General features: G+C 29.9%; 1 protein-coding gene across 3 annotated transcripts in view; it reads right to left on the bottom strand.

The window, feature by feature from the left end:
* The window catches only part of LOC118188307 (glutamine--fructose-6-phosphate aminotransferase [isomerizing] 2-like), a 54,671-nt gene that overhangs the window by 21,729 nt on the left and 15,981 nt on the right, over positions 1 to 16,961 (bottom strand). For all 3 annotated transcript variants that reach the window (XM_035358718.2, XM_035358720.2, XM_035358721.2), the window contains exons 6-7: positions 10,605 to 10,733; positions 3,664 to 3,725 (exon numbers count right to left, since the gene is read on the bottom strand). In XM_035358718.2, the coding sequence (XP_035214609.1) occupies positions 3,664 to 3,725; positions 10,605 to 10,733 (191 nt within the window). The remainder of the gene's footprint in view (positions 1 to 3,663; positions 3,726 to 10,604; positions 10,734 to 16,961) is intronic.

Here is a 16,961-nt window from a genome sequence, read left to right as displayed (position 1 = left end):
ATTCTTAAAAATATCAAACATTTCTTATGAAAACCTGCAACTAACCTTTCATTTTCTAGGTTTTTCTTACATATTGTATTTTCATGTTCACATTTTGCCACTTCTTGCATTATGAAAATTGTTACTTTTATATGTTGTATCTGTCTTAAAATTGCAACCATTTTTAGTTATGCAATGTATTATATTTATGTATTACACATATGCCAAATATGTGACTATTTTAAATGATATGAATCTACTTTCTATTTAGATAAGAATTTAACAAAAAATTCCCATTTCAAAATATAAATTTTTACAGAACTTGGATCTATATACATACGATCAAAATATTCTTTTATCAGTAACAAGTAATGTACATATAGTAAAATCGTAAGCACAGCATTAAAAGGCCAACTAATAAATACCCAATTCAGTACTTATAATCTACATATTTTTATAGTTGGTTAGACTACATTATTTGCTTTCAATTGACTACCAACCATGAGATACCTCATGACTAGTAGATGACAGGACTGTGGGGTCTGTAAGGAAAATGACCAACTCTGACTCCTGGAATTTTAATGACTCCGACTCCAATTTCAACTCCTTCATATACATATATATCATATACATTCATATACTCCTTCATACACATGGCTACAGCTTTTTTTTTTTTAATATAAAAGAAGTAATAGATGCTACAGAAAAAACTGATACATAGCAAATTTTTTATATCAATTAGCATTTATTATGAAATGAAAAAACTGGTATTAGTAATTTCTAAGAAACAGTAAAACTTTGGCAACATCATCTTTGTTAGAGGATCCATAGATCTGATTTGATAAACTTCACATCTGGAAAGAGTCTTTCCACTATGACTTGAGTAGGAAGAAGAGCTGTTAGAGCTACTTCCTTTAACTTTTCAGGATAGATTTTTTATAAGTTCTAAAAGAGGTGTCTTGCAAGAGCAATCAGATTCATTTCTTCAAAGGCCATGTATAAAACTTGTTTGTATATTTTTATTTTTATATCTAAATGCTCTTTGTTATTTTCCTTCGTTTTGCCATTGCCTTTTCAATAACATCCAAATATTTTTGAAAATCTAATTCATCAGTGAAAGACTATGATAGAGACTCAGTTACAATATCTGCAATTTGACTGTCCTGATTTGAATACTCCAGTTGTTCAGATAATTTCATTCTTAAAGAAAGTTCATAGATGGCTTTCTTTGCCTTTTTAATTTTTTTGTCATCCAACAAAATTCGGTGATTTGGATCTACATATATTGAACCCAGCATGATCTTACTGTCTAGCAAACTAGTTTATCTTTTCTTCATAAAAGAAATGATTCCTTCTGCAATAAACCCTCCATTTCAGAAAGAACATCACATTCTTTCAGTCTTGCCTCTTGTTAATTCTTCAGGTTGTAGCTTTTTGGTGACTATATACGGTATAAAAAGAAGAGTGTCCAATTCTGCAAGATCGTTTCACATTTTTTCTGTTAGTGAAACATTAGAGTTATCTACATCTAACATTCTAGTCTCCTGTTAATTCTTCAGATTGTAGCTTTTTTATGGCTATATACGGTGTTGAAAGAAGGATTTCCAGTTCTGCAAGATCATTCCACAGTCTTCTGTTAGCAAAATATTAGGGTTATTTACATCTTCTGAAAAAGTTCTTAATCATAACAACCACTATATCATTAAATGTATACTTTTCCATGGCGTTGCTCCCTTTCCTGCTCGCTTCCTAAAAGTGGCATCAATTTTGGGAGTTCTCATTGCTTACCAAAATTCACCACCAATGAAATAACTAAATGAATCAGTTTAATTAATAATGGCAAATATCACGTCTATCTTGCTCCCTTATATTTACTAATATGTCAAAATAGAAAATAATTTTTTTTTAAGGTATATAGTCCATAAATAAAAATATTAACTCCATTTGTCATTATTTTTTTTTTTTTTCAATTCACTTTAATTTCATTACAACTTCAAACTGTTCAATAAAAACTGAAGTCCGAGTCCTTTTACCCCAAAAATCTACCCGACTCCAATTCTGACTTCACAACCCTGGTAGATGACCCACAATAAGCAGGTTCTTTAAAGCTTTGATATTTTACTTTTAGATAGCAATAAGATCAATAGTTCATTAAATTTTAAAGAATTTCACTTTTTCTTGGCACATGTCCAAGATCAGGATTATTACGATAGGCAGTGCAAGTAAAATCTTTTTCAGAAACACCCGACCACAAAATAATTTGAAAGCATCTTTTTAATCAAAATTTTAAGTCCACTAATAAAAATTGATTTTTTGTATGTTTAATTGTATACAATAAATTGAATGAAACATGTCAAAACCTATTTCAGATTTCTTTAAAATATGCTAAGCAGTCAACGTTAAAATGGATACCTAAGTGAAACAAAGAAAATCTTAACTCCTGTTTAAAACAGAAAATAAGAAAAATATTAGGAATGCTTCAACAAGCATATTATAAAGAATGAATATGCTTGTTGAATGATCATGATGAATCAACAGGTATTCAAAAGTGAAAAAACTACCCATTACATTACAGAACAAAATTTGTCAACTGACAGATTATTCGATTTGCAACATATTCAAAACTGAATAGAGTTATTTAATCCGTACAAACATAAGGGTTACCTGGATAAGCTATATGGCAATTTTCATAGACTACTCATAAGAGATTAAGTCTGAATATATCATTTTTCTAACAACTTTTTAAGTAGACTACGTTTGAGATTTTAAATGCCCTCATGTCATAAAGACACTAAAATCACAAATGCCTGCTTTATGCAGGATTCAAATCCAAACTTGACTGCAACAGAATGAATTACACTAATTGCTGTTAATCTCACACAGACTACTTACCATATCTGGTCACGGCTAATCATGTTTCTACTGTTTAAAATAGGCCACAAAAATTACTCATGAATATTAATATTATTACAATACTCAGGAGTTAATATGCATAATACATCCAAAATTACTCATGAATATTAATACTATTACAATACTCAGGAGTTAATATACGTAATACATCTAAAATTTAATGCTGATATAGACAACAAATTTTAGCCTCCATGTATCATTAATGCACTATACATTTCTTACCTTGCATTATAAATTCTTTTCATTTTCAAATAATTTGCATTTTTTGGTTTGTTAGCCAACACTAACTGAAAGTAACTTCTTGTGCTCTATATTCAGCTGGAATGCTCCTATGATTTAACTTCACAAAATACATTTCGTGGATTCACAAACATTCAGTTGAATGTGAAATGGAATTTATTCTGCATCAACATTTTAAATGATTATGAATAATATGTCTACTTTTTTATCTTATTTAATAGAATCTCATTAAATCTCAATACCTAATAAATATATTAATATATTTATTAGGTATTGAGATTCATAAATAATTGTAGTTATTAACAGTTTGATGTATTACAATACATTACTTTGGATTTTTGTATCCAAAGTACAAAAGATAAAAATTTTGTCAAAATTTCTAGTCTTATATAGACCTTATCTTTGGAATCTTTATTTCATACCTGAAGAGGAATTCAAAGCTACTTAAAAGCTTGGTACATACAAATGAGAGTCAAAATTTAATATTTAACAATGCAACTTCTAGTTCACAAACCATATAAAATGTAATACCTTGTAGCCACACATTCATTGGGATATTTCCTACTTTTGAAGACCAATGCAAAAGCTCCTTCCTGAAACAGAAGAAAAACACTTAAATCCATGCAAAATTAAATTTGATATTTCAGAAAAATTTAAAAATTTATTTAACGAAAATATTAATGTAAAAATTATCAGCTTTCGTGAAAAATACTTTCATATTGTGCTTGTACATAACATTTATACTTAAAACTCAAGTCTGGTTTAGTAATATATTATTCTAAATGACAGATAAAGGAAAATACTTTTTAAAGCTAAAGTTATTTTTAAGCTAATTTCATGTTTTAAAATTTTAAACCACATTATTTAAGACAACTATATTTTTAATTTGCAATGGAAAACTGACATACGAAACACTTTCATTGCTTGGAAAGCTTCCAACAGAAAAAGTATGTGACCAATATATATGTGTAGGCATATATGTTTGTGCCATCTGAATGCAACATCAATACAGTCAAAAGTCGTTTATTCGGACACCCATAATCTGGAATGATCTATAATCCGGACCTCAAAGCTAAAAACTTTCTGCGCATGCGTGGCGTTTGTGCGTGCGCACAAGACTTTTACTGCTGCGAATATACATGTGCGCATGCGCATAATACGTTTAAACATGCGCGTTTAATGTATAACGGACGGTATAAGCTAAAATTATCTAATTATTTATTTCAGTTAATGTTGCAGATTGCATTGTTCCTTAATCTTCCGAATTGGATCCGGCTTATTTTTTGCAGACTGTTAGAGCAATTTTATAAAAGTAAGCTTGAACTTCCGATTATGTCAAATAGAATTTCCGATATATATTTACTAATACGTAAAGGATCTACAAAGCGAAAGTATTTTTCGAAATCCATTAAACAAAGTGGAATTGCTGCAAAGAATGGATAAAGGCATATATCCTTTGATTATCTAATAATTTTGAAATATGTTTATCAATTTCATGCTGCTCTGTGGGGGGAGGGAAACGACACAGCGTGCAATTAATTGGAAGTTGATCTGTCAGCACTATCCTTATCTTTAGAGCAGATGTTTTTATTTTATTTGGCTTATAATTCTTTACTAAATGTAGTATTTCATCTCGATGTATTCTGTCTTTGATAAGATTTAAATCAAGTTCCTTGTCATAATAATTCGCTTCCGATAGTGGAGAAAGTGACTGAGGTTATTGAAAATGAAAAAATTTTTATTGACAAATTAGTCGGTACTCTCGACACAGCAATTACAGGACTTGAACAGCAGAACTTTGTAACTAAACAAGAAATTATGTCTGTTTAATAGAATTAAAGAGAAAGTATTATCACATGAAACGGAGCAAATTAAACAACTTACATTGAAAGAAATGTTTAATAAAGTAAACAAATAAATATTTAGCTTTTTCTTTTTGTAAATTTTGATACCCTTTAGACCATAATTGCTCTTTATTTCATAAATTACGTTTTGATACTTTTAATTTTATAATTTCTGCATGCCATCTTACCAGATTTAAACTGATGATCTTAATACGGAAAAATCGATAATCCGGAATTGCCGAAGTCCTGACGAGTCCGGATTAACGACTTTTGACTGTAAATATAATTTTTTTTTAGTGTTACGGAAAGAGAAGTTTCGTTAATGCATAGAACAATGTTTTAAAGCATATAATTAAAATATGCTCTTATAATGTTTGGTTTCATTTTGTGTTCTGAAAATCTAAAAAAAAAAATTATATAGAAATCCCTTTTTAGATGTATAATCATGGCGTGTATCAAAAGACAAAAGCTCTAATGGGTTTAAAATAGATGTTTAATATTTAATAAATTTAATCAAACAGTCAAATATGGTAATAATAAAAAAACTGAATTATTTAACAGGAACTTAATTTTTCTATCCAACTCAACTCAAATCAAATCGAAAAGGAGGTTGCTGTGGGAAATCTGTGAGAAGAAAAAAAGGCAAGTCTCATTTATGCAGAAATGCTAATATAGTCAAAAGTCGTTAATTCGGACACCCATAATCCGGACCTCAACGCTACAAACTTTCTGCGCATGCATGCATGCGCACAAGACCTTTACGGCTGCAAATATGTGTGTGCGCATGCGCGTAATATATTTATGCATGCGCGTTTAATGTATAACGGACGGTATAAGCTAAGCTAAAATTATCTAATTCAGTTAATGTTGCAGATTGTGTTGTTCCTTAATCTTCGAATTGGATCCGGCTTATTATTTTTTGCAGACTGTTAGAGCAATTTTATAAAAGTAAGCTTGAACTTTCAATTATGTCAAATAGAATTTCCGATATATATTTACTAATATTAAAGGATCTACAAAGCGAAACTATGTTTCGAAGTCCATTAAACAAAAAGTGGAATTGCTGCCAAAAATAGATAAAGGCATATCCTTCGTTTCTCTAACCATTCCAAAATCTGTTTATAAATTTCATGCTGCTCTGGGAGGGAGGACGCCGCAGTGCGCAATGAATTGGAAGTTGATCTGTCAGCACTATCCTTATCTTCAGGGCAGATGTTTTTATTTTATTTGGCTTATAATTCCTTACTAAATGTAATATTTCATCTCTATGTACTCCGTCTTTGATATGATTTAAATCAAATTCCTCATTATAACTCGCTTCCGATAGTGAAGAAAGCGACACTGAGGTTATTGAAAACGAAAAAATTTCGATTGACAAATTAGTCCGTATTCTCGACACAGCAATTGTAGGACTTAAACAGCAGAACTTTGTAACTGAAGAAGAAATTATGTCTGTTTATAAAATTAAAGAGAAAGTATTATCACATAAAATGAAGCAACTTAAACAACTTACATTGAAAGAAATCTTTAATAAAGTAAACAAATAAATATTAAGCTTTTTTTTGTAAATTTTAATACCCTTTAGATCATAATTGTTCTTTATTTTATAAATTACGGTTTCACACGTTTGATTTTATAATTTCTGCATGCCATCTTACCAGATTTAAACTGATGATCTATAATCCGGTGTGGTGTATTTAATTATGGCAAAGCACACAAGGGCTATCTGCCTAAGAGAAGGGACGCCTTCGTGGAGGACTTTCTAAGGAAAACTGGCTCGTATACACATGGGGAAAACCACGAAAACACCCATGCAGCCAGCCCGTTTGCGGGATTTGAACCTCGGACTGAACTACCAGTGTTCAGCGACTTTACCGCTCAGCCGCTGGTGGGCGATCTATAATCCGGAATCGCGGAAGTCCCAACGAGTCTGGATTAACGACTTTTGACTGTACCATCTATTGATAATCAGAATAATTTCCAGACACTCCCCACTTGAATTCTGTCAATAGTTCATATCAATCTAAGTTATCAAATTTATATCAAATAAATTCAATATCAACAAACTGGTTTAAATTTAAAAAAAACATATGTTGAATTCAATCAAAATTTTAACATAATTATGAAATAAAAAGTGAATTAAAATGAATAAAAAATGTACTCAAAATTATAACCACTATACTATTAATGGGGCTTTGTTATAGCAGCTCGAGACTGAATCGTAAAGTCAACTAAGAAATCTCACCAAAATCTGACTGTGTATTCTTATACTTTGCTGTGTGATCATATATCACACAACGAAGTATAAAAACATGCTGATACAGCTGCATGTTCTTATACCTCGCCACATAATCGTATAATTAGCACCATGTTGTACATTTTTTTATCTCACAGCATGCTTTTATATAAATTTATGATGAGGTTTTTGAATTCATACTGTTTATTTGAAAATTTGTTTATTGCCTATTTTTGTGAATGTCGTTAAGAACCTTTAATTTACCAACTAATAAATTGGATGCCATATCTTATTTTCAAGAAATGTCTTACAAATGAATATGCAAAAATGTTAACGACGAAACTATTTGGAGGTGCAATGTTAAAAACTGCAAAGGAATCTCTGTGCTGGAGATTGATTCAGCAGTTCCAAAATATAGTTTATCACTGCTATTAGATTTATATATTCTTGGGCAGAGGAAATGATGTCCATGAAATAGTATAACAAAAAGCTTAATATGTGTGAAAGTGCAACACATGACTGGAACGACTACATGTCAAAATAATGATTCTTAGAGATGACATGAAAGTATTATTATTGTTATTATGTACTATGTTTTCACATTCACACTTCATGTGCCTGGCAAAATTATACCAGAGATATTGGTACAAATCTAAAACCACCAAATATGTTTGAGGGCCACTATAACAAAGTTCGTTATTATTTCAGAAAGATAAACTGGCCATATCAATCATATTTATGAATATAGAATGTATTTTCTAACAGATGTCAAGAAATCTAAACTATTTAGCCATATGATATAAAATAGTAAATAAACTATTTCATAAAACAAACATGTATTGAATAAACTATGTAGTTATTGACCTGATTTTACATACTGTGATTTTTTAATGAAATTACAATACTAAACAGCAATACATTAATAACTAATTATAAATCAAATAATTTAAATAACAAAAGGATACAACACTATTATTCATTAGTCACTTCTAATTATAAAAGTTGGATGCATTTTTCTAACCAACCCTTTGGATATTTTCACAACGCATGTGTATGTCCGTCTCTTCCAAATAACACTTCTTGAACAATTCCTAAATCCCACAGAAATTTCGACTTCAATGATTCTTCAATCAATACTACTTTTCCAATCTTTAAATCTTTGGAAGCTCTAGAAACCTTCAAGTGATGCACAATTTTTAAAGGCCCAGCAAATGCTTTTTTTTCCACTTTTTCCAAAGTCATTCAAGTAGTTCAGTCTGGCACTTTTTCTCCACGCCAAAGATTCTCTAGAAACTTCTCTATTTTGATCAAATTTAAGAGATATTTTCAAGTTTTTTTCCCAAAATTAAGAAAGTGTAATGGTATTAGCAGTTCAGGTTCATTTATGTCATTGTTTACATATGTAAAAGGTCTTATTCAAAACTATTTCTGCCAAAACTATTGCTAGTTCTTCAAATGTTAAAAGGTTTCATCCAAGTATTTTCCTCAGCAGAACTTTGACAGTTTTTACAAAACTTACTCATAGAAACTTCTCTACCACGTCGCTCGTTCAACCATGAATTTCCAAGCAATTATTTAAGTGACTACAAAATTTTGAAATTCAGAAGCCTTTAAAATTTTTGAAAAATGCTGTAGCTCTAAACTGGCTTTCTCAAATGTCTTGCATTGCCTGAATAAATTAGAGCAATTTCCTCTTTTCGGCAACAAATTTTCTAAAGGCCAATAAAAGCATTTTGCCGAGAGCGATGTCACCAGTTAAGTGAATTGACCTTCTTACTGCATCTGTGAATAATGAGATGCAAGATCTCTGTTTCTTTACCACCATTTACATAAGTAGGGCTTGCGAAATTAACTCCATAGATATCAAACAGAGGCATATCTGAAATTTGATCTAGTTTTGTCGACCTTTAAGAATCCAATCTTTGTTTACTTTCACTAAAGTCATGGTAATGCCACCATGCAACACTCTCTCATGTTCTTGCTTTACTAAACACTCTGAATTTTGAGTTCTTAGAAAGTGGGACAGGATGTTTTTTGCAATAAAAAAGTTCAGATTCCTCAAATCTTTCTTTGACAAAAGAGCTTTGGCAGCAGGCCCTCCAAGGAAATTTCATAAATAAATCAATTTTTCAAACTTTACTCAAAGTAAGACTTTCATTCATAGCAGTTTCAAACTGCCCAATAAATTCTAACCATTGCAAGGAATCGCCAAAGAAAACAAAATTGTTAATTTGGCTATTTTGTGATTGAATGCATTTCAGTATTTTAAAAAAGATATTATAGAATTTAAGACAGTACTGTTCGTACTCAGACTCGGACCAAAAACAGCGTTAACTTTGAAATTCTTCAATTTTGTGTTAAACTTACATTTATATTCTAATAAATATTCTTAATACTAAATATTTCAATCTAAAGGCAATCTGCTTTTTGAGGGATGCTTCCACTGAGGACTGTTTTAACCACTTTACTGACTAATCACCTATTAATCAGCTTTTTATCACCAACACCTACCAACTGATAGCTTATTAATTAATTACCAACTGATAGCTTATTAGATTAATTGGCTTTTTTCACCAACGCCTACCAACCGATAGCCTATTAAATGGCTTTTTCAACAACGCCTACTGACCTATTAATTTTTTTCGGGGCCACCTAAAAATAGCCTATCAATCGGTAGCCATGGTAATAAACAATTGCCATTTGCTATATCATCTGCATTTTATTATTAGTATTGAGGTACTCTGCTCATGTGCATTGCTTTGTAAACTCGCACATTTTTACACAGTTTTTAAAAAATTTACCATTCACGACGAGCGAAAAAAAAAAAGCTATTGGAGAGTTTTATTTAGACGATTTATCAGATTGTCCTGACAGTTATTCAGAACAGGGAGAATCTGCGGCCGGTCGGACATTCATATACTGTTGAACCACTAGCGATTGGTAAAGATAAACTAGCTTACATTTTTTGTTGCTAATCTGCATTAAAATATTCATACACGCAATCTATTAAATTTTATTACATTTTGCTTAACATGTGTTAATTTATGCCATTGTTTTAATCATTAGTTACACAAAGCAATTAGTTCACAATTTACATACAATGAAATAAAATCAGTTACTTTTTAGGAATACGTAAAATTCCAACTGGGAAAAAAAGACCCAAAGTAAATTTTAAAACTAGACAAACTAATAATCATTTCTCAGATTTGGAATAAAACTTCAATGTTTTACTTCTTAAAAAAAAAAAAAAAAAAAAAAAAAAAAAAAAAAAAAGACCTACGGTTCATCACCCTCAAAACTAATACTATTTTTTTTTTTTTCCTTTTCAACATCTACACCAATCTAAAGTTTTTACTTAGATATAGAAATGTAATAATTTCAACATTACTCACCAGCTGCTGCGTGACTTGTTCAACAAGTTCTCTAAATGAAAGATGTGGATTGTTGTTATGGATGTGTTTGATAAGTTTTGATATAACCTCTGTATCAGTTTCTGATTCAAATTCAAAGCCATGGTTCAGCTGAAATATTAACAAATTTATCAAATACTTTGAAAGTAAAATGCTTAAAACTGCAAATACCCATCGTTTAAAAAGAATATAAAATTAAACTTTGTCCAAATTACAATTTGCAAATAAACACAAAGTTCTGTTTACATTATATAATTACATTGGAAAACACAAAATATAAAATTGTGTATCTGTATACATGTTCTGTAATTAAATGGCAAACAATTAATTCCAGTATGTTTTTGGATGCCAGAAATTTAATTTTACTTAAAAAAACAACACAAAATATAATTTTATGTCTGAAAATTAATTTAAACTGACATTAGGATGCATAAAATATGCATTTTGATCTTTGCACCAAAATAAAAATACTTTAGACCTCATTTTCAGAGGCTTTAAGATGCAAGAAAAATCAAAAAAGTCCCAAAAATAAAAAAGGTGGATAAATCAAAATTTACTCATTTAAATTAAATTTTATGCTTATTAAAACTTATTCATGGATTTTTTATATATGTTAACATAAACGAGAGATGCACAACATATTTTTAAAGTACTTTTATTTACCACTAATAGCCTAAATTACTTTATTTACAAGCAAAGGATGTTAAATGAAAGATACTTAACATTTCTCTAATGGAAAACAATCAAATTAACTAGCAGGACAATAAGTAGATAATACCAATATGATAATGAAAATTTAAAGTTTATAGATAGCTATAAAGCAAACCATAAAACTAAAATAAAAAACAAAATTAAAAAATTTTCGTATTATGCAAGACTTTTTCCTGTTAGAATAATGATTTACTATTTTATTTTAAAAGCTTCATGATGAAAAAACCATTATGTAAATGTTAATTTACAAATAGTTAAATTTCCATTTTTTAAACTAGACAAGCTTCCGATTTCTTTTTAATTTGTCATTTTTAGTGTTATGACCAAAGGTTTTAACTCCATGTTACCAAATTTTAAATAAACTTGGGTACTTCCATTTTGCCGGTGCAACCAATAAAGTCACCAGTAATGGTACAACTGATGCCAAACGGAATATCCTTGCTGGTAACCTTTTACGCCTCATTTTCAAAACAAGTCGCAGCCATTTTTTAACAGATTGTTTTTTTCAATACTGGCATACAATTACATAGAATTTTTACCAGATAGTACAATTTTATGCTTTAAGTCCATTTGCGGTAATCGAGTCAATTAGAATGCACTCACAATGCTCAACCAAAAATATACAAAAGGCAAAGTCAAGGCTAATGAGAATACACTAGTGAAGTAAAGCACTGTGGTTTTACTAAATTTCTGAATAAGCTATTCGTATGAATTGAAATAATTCTTCATTTAAACTTGTATTCCAAACTAAGATTTAGCTTGAAATTAATGTAGATAATTACTGAGAGAATTAGATTTTTGTAACATAGTGAGATGAGATTACTTGGGGTAACATGATATGAATGGGTTGAATCAGCTTGTTGAACCATGAAAGCATAATAAATTCTTAAATTAATGTCCAATTACAAATTTATTGTCTTTATTGGCTTTTTGCAAAATTTTAAATGATATTAAAATTTTTATGCATTCAAAATAAAAAAATTCTTAGAACTAACATTTGTTAACATTTTTTATGTGTATACTGTATATTGTTGGCAATAAAGTCTGCTTGGCGAGATTTGCGCCGACGAAACAGAAAAGTACCTAAACTTGTTTCATAAAATACCTTTGAAATATATGCAAGTTAATAATGTTCAGCCAAACAGAAAATTAAGCCATAAATATTACAAATACTGCACGCCATTACTTTTAATGTAGCCTATGAATTCAAGATATTGAATTAATAAGAACTATATTCACAAGTTTTAAAACTTTTTTAATAATCTTTTGTGAAAGACCAAATATCTTGAAGAATCAGAGATTTATATTTTTATGAAACAAAAGCCAGGGAAGACCTTTGTATGCCATACAGTTTTACGGAAAAATAAGAAATTGTTAGGATCATTAAATTCTTAAATCAGCTTCTTCACTATGTGAAGGAAAAATTATATCGATTTGTGCTGGAAGCTACAATGAACCAATTCTTAGACATCTCTCTAAAATCCAATCAAAATGAATTTAAAATGCCCAAGCACGTGAAAATCAAAAGGAGCAAGGTTTGAACAATAGTCAACTATACGAGAGCACATGCATACCTTATAACCCAGATCTTGCTCTTTCCAATTGAGAATTCAGAGCTCATAATTTGGAGTAGTATACTAGGTAGAGCAAGAGGTGGACATAACCATTTCTAATGTTTGATAATTAGAAATGGTTACACTCTTCAGAGTTCGTACACATTTCTGCACACTGAAATTAAGAACTTTTAAGGACCATTAATGAAAAAATTAAGGACCTACGAGCAAATGCTAACTGAACAAATTCAATTAAAAATATTATCGATGCCTAAATTTATAACACCATCCTAAAAATAAAATAGATCCCTAAGTAGTATGCATTATTACTAAACATGTAATTAAAAATTAATTGGACATATTTGAAGGAAGTGACATTTACATTTTACTAACAGGTTTATGTTGATTTTTTTTTTTTTTTTTTTTTTTTTTTTTTTTAATGTCTCGTAATGTCACATACTTGGTCAGTCTAGAGGTTTAGTAAATAGCAGGTAGATTTTATGTCAAATGACATAGGTTTAAATGAGAAGTAAGATCATAATCAGCATGATTCATAACAAAAGACTGAATGTTGTCACTGCTGCTGCTTGTTTACAGAGAAACCTGCTGATTAGAACAAACCTGAAAGACCTGATGTAGGCATGGTTGGCAAGCATTGAAAGTTAGTCAGGCTTTGTTTAATGCAGTTAGTGTCATAGGTTCGTGTAGAGTTCCAGGGATTATAATCCAGTTAATATACTTTAAGGTTCCAATAAGCCATTAAAACACCAGAAGTGATAAGTTATTTTGTATTATTCTACGTCTCACTAAATGCAAAGAATAAGTTTTACTCGAATTTTTACATTTTTGTATTTTATCTTGTGACCACAGTGGATATTATTGAAAGGCAATAACTTGCTTTAATGTGTAAAGATAATTTTTAAGGGTAAGCAGTTAGTTATAAATGATTAAATTAGGTAGTTTGATATCCTTAGTCATTATGGATTTACATGACCACTATTAAATTTTATTTAACAAAATTTATTAAAAAAGCCCTATTAAAATCAAAATTTCATAAAATTTCATAGTTTAAAATACATGTAATTTATGACATTGATTCTTAAACGATACTAGGATTATTACACATTAAAAGCTACAAAACATCATTAAATTTATTAACATAAATGTTAAAATGAAACATTTATGTTTTGTAACAGAAACACTCAATAAAATATTTATCCGTCATTTTAATTTAAAGCCTTCCCAAACATTTTGGCTAGTTTATATCGATTTCCTTTTAAGCATCTTTTCTAACAAGTGCAGATTTGTCATAATATGCAAACCAATGCCCTCGCTAGTTTCTGCATGCTTTATCTCCTAACTTGTCACCCTCTCCATAATGTACCTACGAGGATTTACTTTATCTGCTAAAAGTTAAATAGTCCAAAACCCCCACAGACGTGAAGCATATTATCGCTATGTCTGAAAGTAACTACAATATCAGACAAAGGTTTGAATAAGCGGCTTATTTAAAAAGAACTTGGAACAAAAAGGCACATTCTGATGCTAACAAAATCAAGTACAGCTCACAGTGACGTAATTAAACAGGAACAGTCAAATTCAAACTAAAAATGCGAAGTAGTGGTCAACGACTATACAATTTAATTTAATCTGGCTCAGTAACTATCATATAAGGAAGTAGAAACAGGAAATTATAGTAAAGGCAGAGATCACAAACAATTGGGTAATTTACATAATCATAATAACTGCACATATCTTTGAAGAATAATTTTCTTTATGTATACCAATTTCTTTCTTCAACACGTTTCCTTTACATTTTAGAATTTAATTAAGGATTTCTGTTATTCTAAAAACACTAAATGCATTTATAATGTATAGAAGAAGCGGCTAATTTTATTTCTTTAGTAATATGAACATTTAGAAGAAATATGAAATATATATGGTTAAGGCCAATTACAGAGCTGATGTGGCAGAATTTTTAGAATTTAGTAACATACCAAACAACAAAATCTAGAAATGGCAGAACTTTTAGAATTTAGAGGAGGCATTGGAAGCAGAATTTAAAAAGGCACTAGGCAGCAGAATTTAGGATCCACAGAGATTGCATCAGGTGGGAAAATGCCTAGTGCCAGCTATATGTATGATGCATTAAGACATATTAGATAAATCTTTTAAATTGTAAGTTTTCAATTTTATTAATAAAAAAATCCCTTTTTATAATGCCTGCCCATGTGATAAGATCAGAAGCATTTTTGATATTTTCCATGCTTGAGTCTAGCAAAAAGTAGAGAAAATAAAGGAAAGATAAACATGTTAAAAGATTCTAGTATCAGAAGTAAAACATTCAAATATGTTTTCATTGTTCTTCCAGACGTTCTCCAAAAAGTAAGAAATTCATTGCAAACTTTCTGTAAAATACATCCATTATGTGTTGATACCATGAAGACATTTCAAATTTTGTCACATATTTCTCGAATGTTCTAGAATCGTGGGTCTAAAGATCTTGCTTTCTTCTAAACCTTTCAAGCTGCAATGTCTAAAATCCTAAAGAAAAATTACTCCTACAAATTCTATAACAGCAAAAAGTCAGAAATATTTTGAGAAAAAAAAAAAAAAAAAATCAGAGGGAAAAAATATTAAATTAATTTCAGAGAGAAAACTGATGCATATTCTGAGACACTAACATGGGAAAACTCTTACCATAAAAAATTAAAAAGAAAATATTTTTAATTACACAGCTATTTTGCCTTTGCTACGAAATGTTTTGTAAATTGTGCTTTATAACATACCTTGTTTATTTTTTTCAGATTCAAGATATTGTATAAGTGGCCAAAATGAAATATATAATATGGCAGCAAAAAATAAAAATGCTTATGCTATTTCTTAAAAATAATTACAATACATTACCATTATTTTAATGATATTTATCAATGTTATAATGTTCTAAAAAAATCAAAAATTCTCAGATCTCTGAATTAAAAATTTTCTATAGAAACTGATCTCAAAATCGCCAAATTTAAAACTGTTTAAAAAAAGAATTCACATCCTCAAAAGTAAAAAGTTGTTTAAAAGTTCTTTATTGGAAAAAACTAATTTTGAAATGCTTATGTTTCGCTTATTGCTTAGAAACTCGAGTATCCCATCGTTTATATTAGAAATAGAAACAAATAATAACCCATGAACCCATTCAAAAGATAATCATATATGTCAGCGATTTTCCAAAAATATTCCTCCAAAATGTTAATTCACACTCAAAATGGCAGTCATAAAAACAGACAGAAATTTCAGATGATTAAAATTAAGGTCCTTCTGCCGAGTTTGGCCAAAATTTAGGACTTTTAAGGACCAAATATCAATTCTAAAAAATCTAAGGGCTTTTAAGGGCTCGTAAGGACCGTACAAACCCTGCTCTTACTCTATTATGAAATTTTTTCATGCAATAAAATCAGGCTTTGATTCTAAGAAAAGAATTAGATTCATCCAAAGAACCAAATAATTAGAAATCCAAAGAGCTTTTTTTGGGAGAAGAAAAGCTCTTTGGATTTCCAGGGGGCCTACGATACTATCTGTAAGGAAACATTTCTAAGCAAATTAGGAAAACAAGAAATAGAAGGGGAAAATGCTGGATTGGAAAATTAGTTGGAACAATATAGAATCCAAATACAGCTTTCCACAGGGTTCAGTGGATGGCCTCATACTCTTTAATACTTATGTCAATGATCTCAAGAGATTGAAAGAAGCTGGAGATATCCAAGTGAACATGTTTGCTGATGACCTAGTAATACGGAGTGAAACTAATAACTGTCAGTACTATCAAAAAAAGAGTGACATGAATAAAGCTCTGAAGACACTTCAGTCTTGGGCCAAGATCAATAATTCAAAAATATGTACCAGTTTCTTTAAACATGTTGAATTTAATTTGTATTTGGATAATACAAAACTAAATGGAAATAGCAGGACAAAATACCTCAGAGTTATAACAGGCAGTAAATTAAGTTTCTTGAAGTGTACAAGACACACTGTGATTAGGATGAAAAAATATTGCCTATCTTGAAAAGACAGGCCAGTGCAAAAT

The sequence above is a fragment of the Stegodyphus dumicola genome, chromosome 4 (assembly GCF_044657685.1).
Source record: "Stegodyphus dumicola isolate Sdum_Otavi_A_Nest chromosome 4, ASM4465768v1".
Taxonomy (NCBI): Eukaryota; Metazoa; Arthropoda; class Arachnida; order Araneae; family Eresidae; genus Stegodyphus; species Stegodyphus dumicola.
Note: the sequence above shows the minus strand (reverse complement) of the source record. Positions and strands in the feature narration are given on the sequence as shown.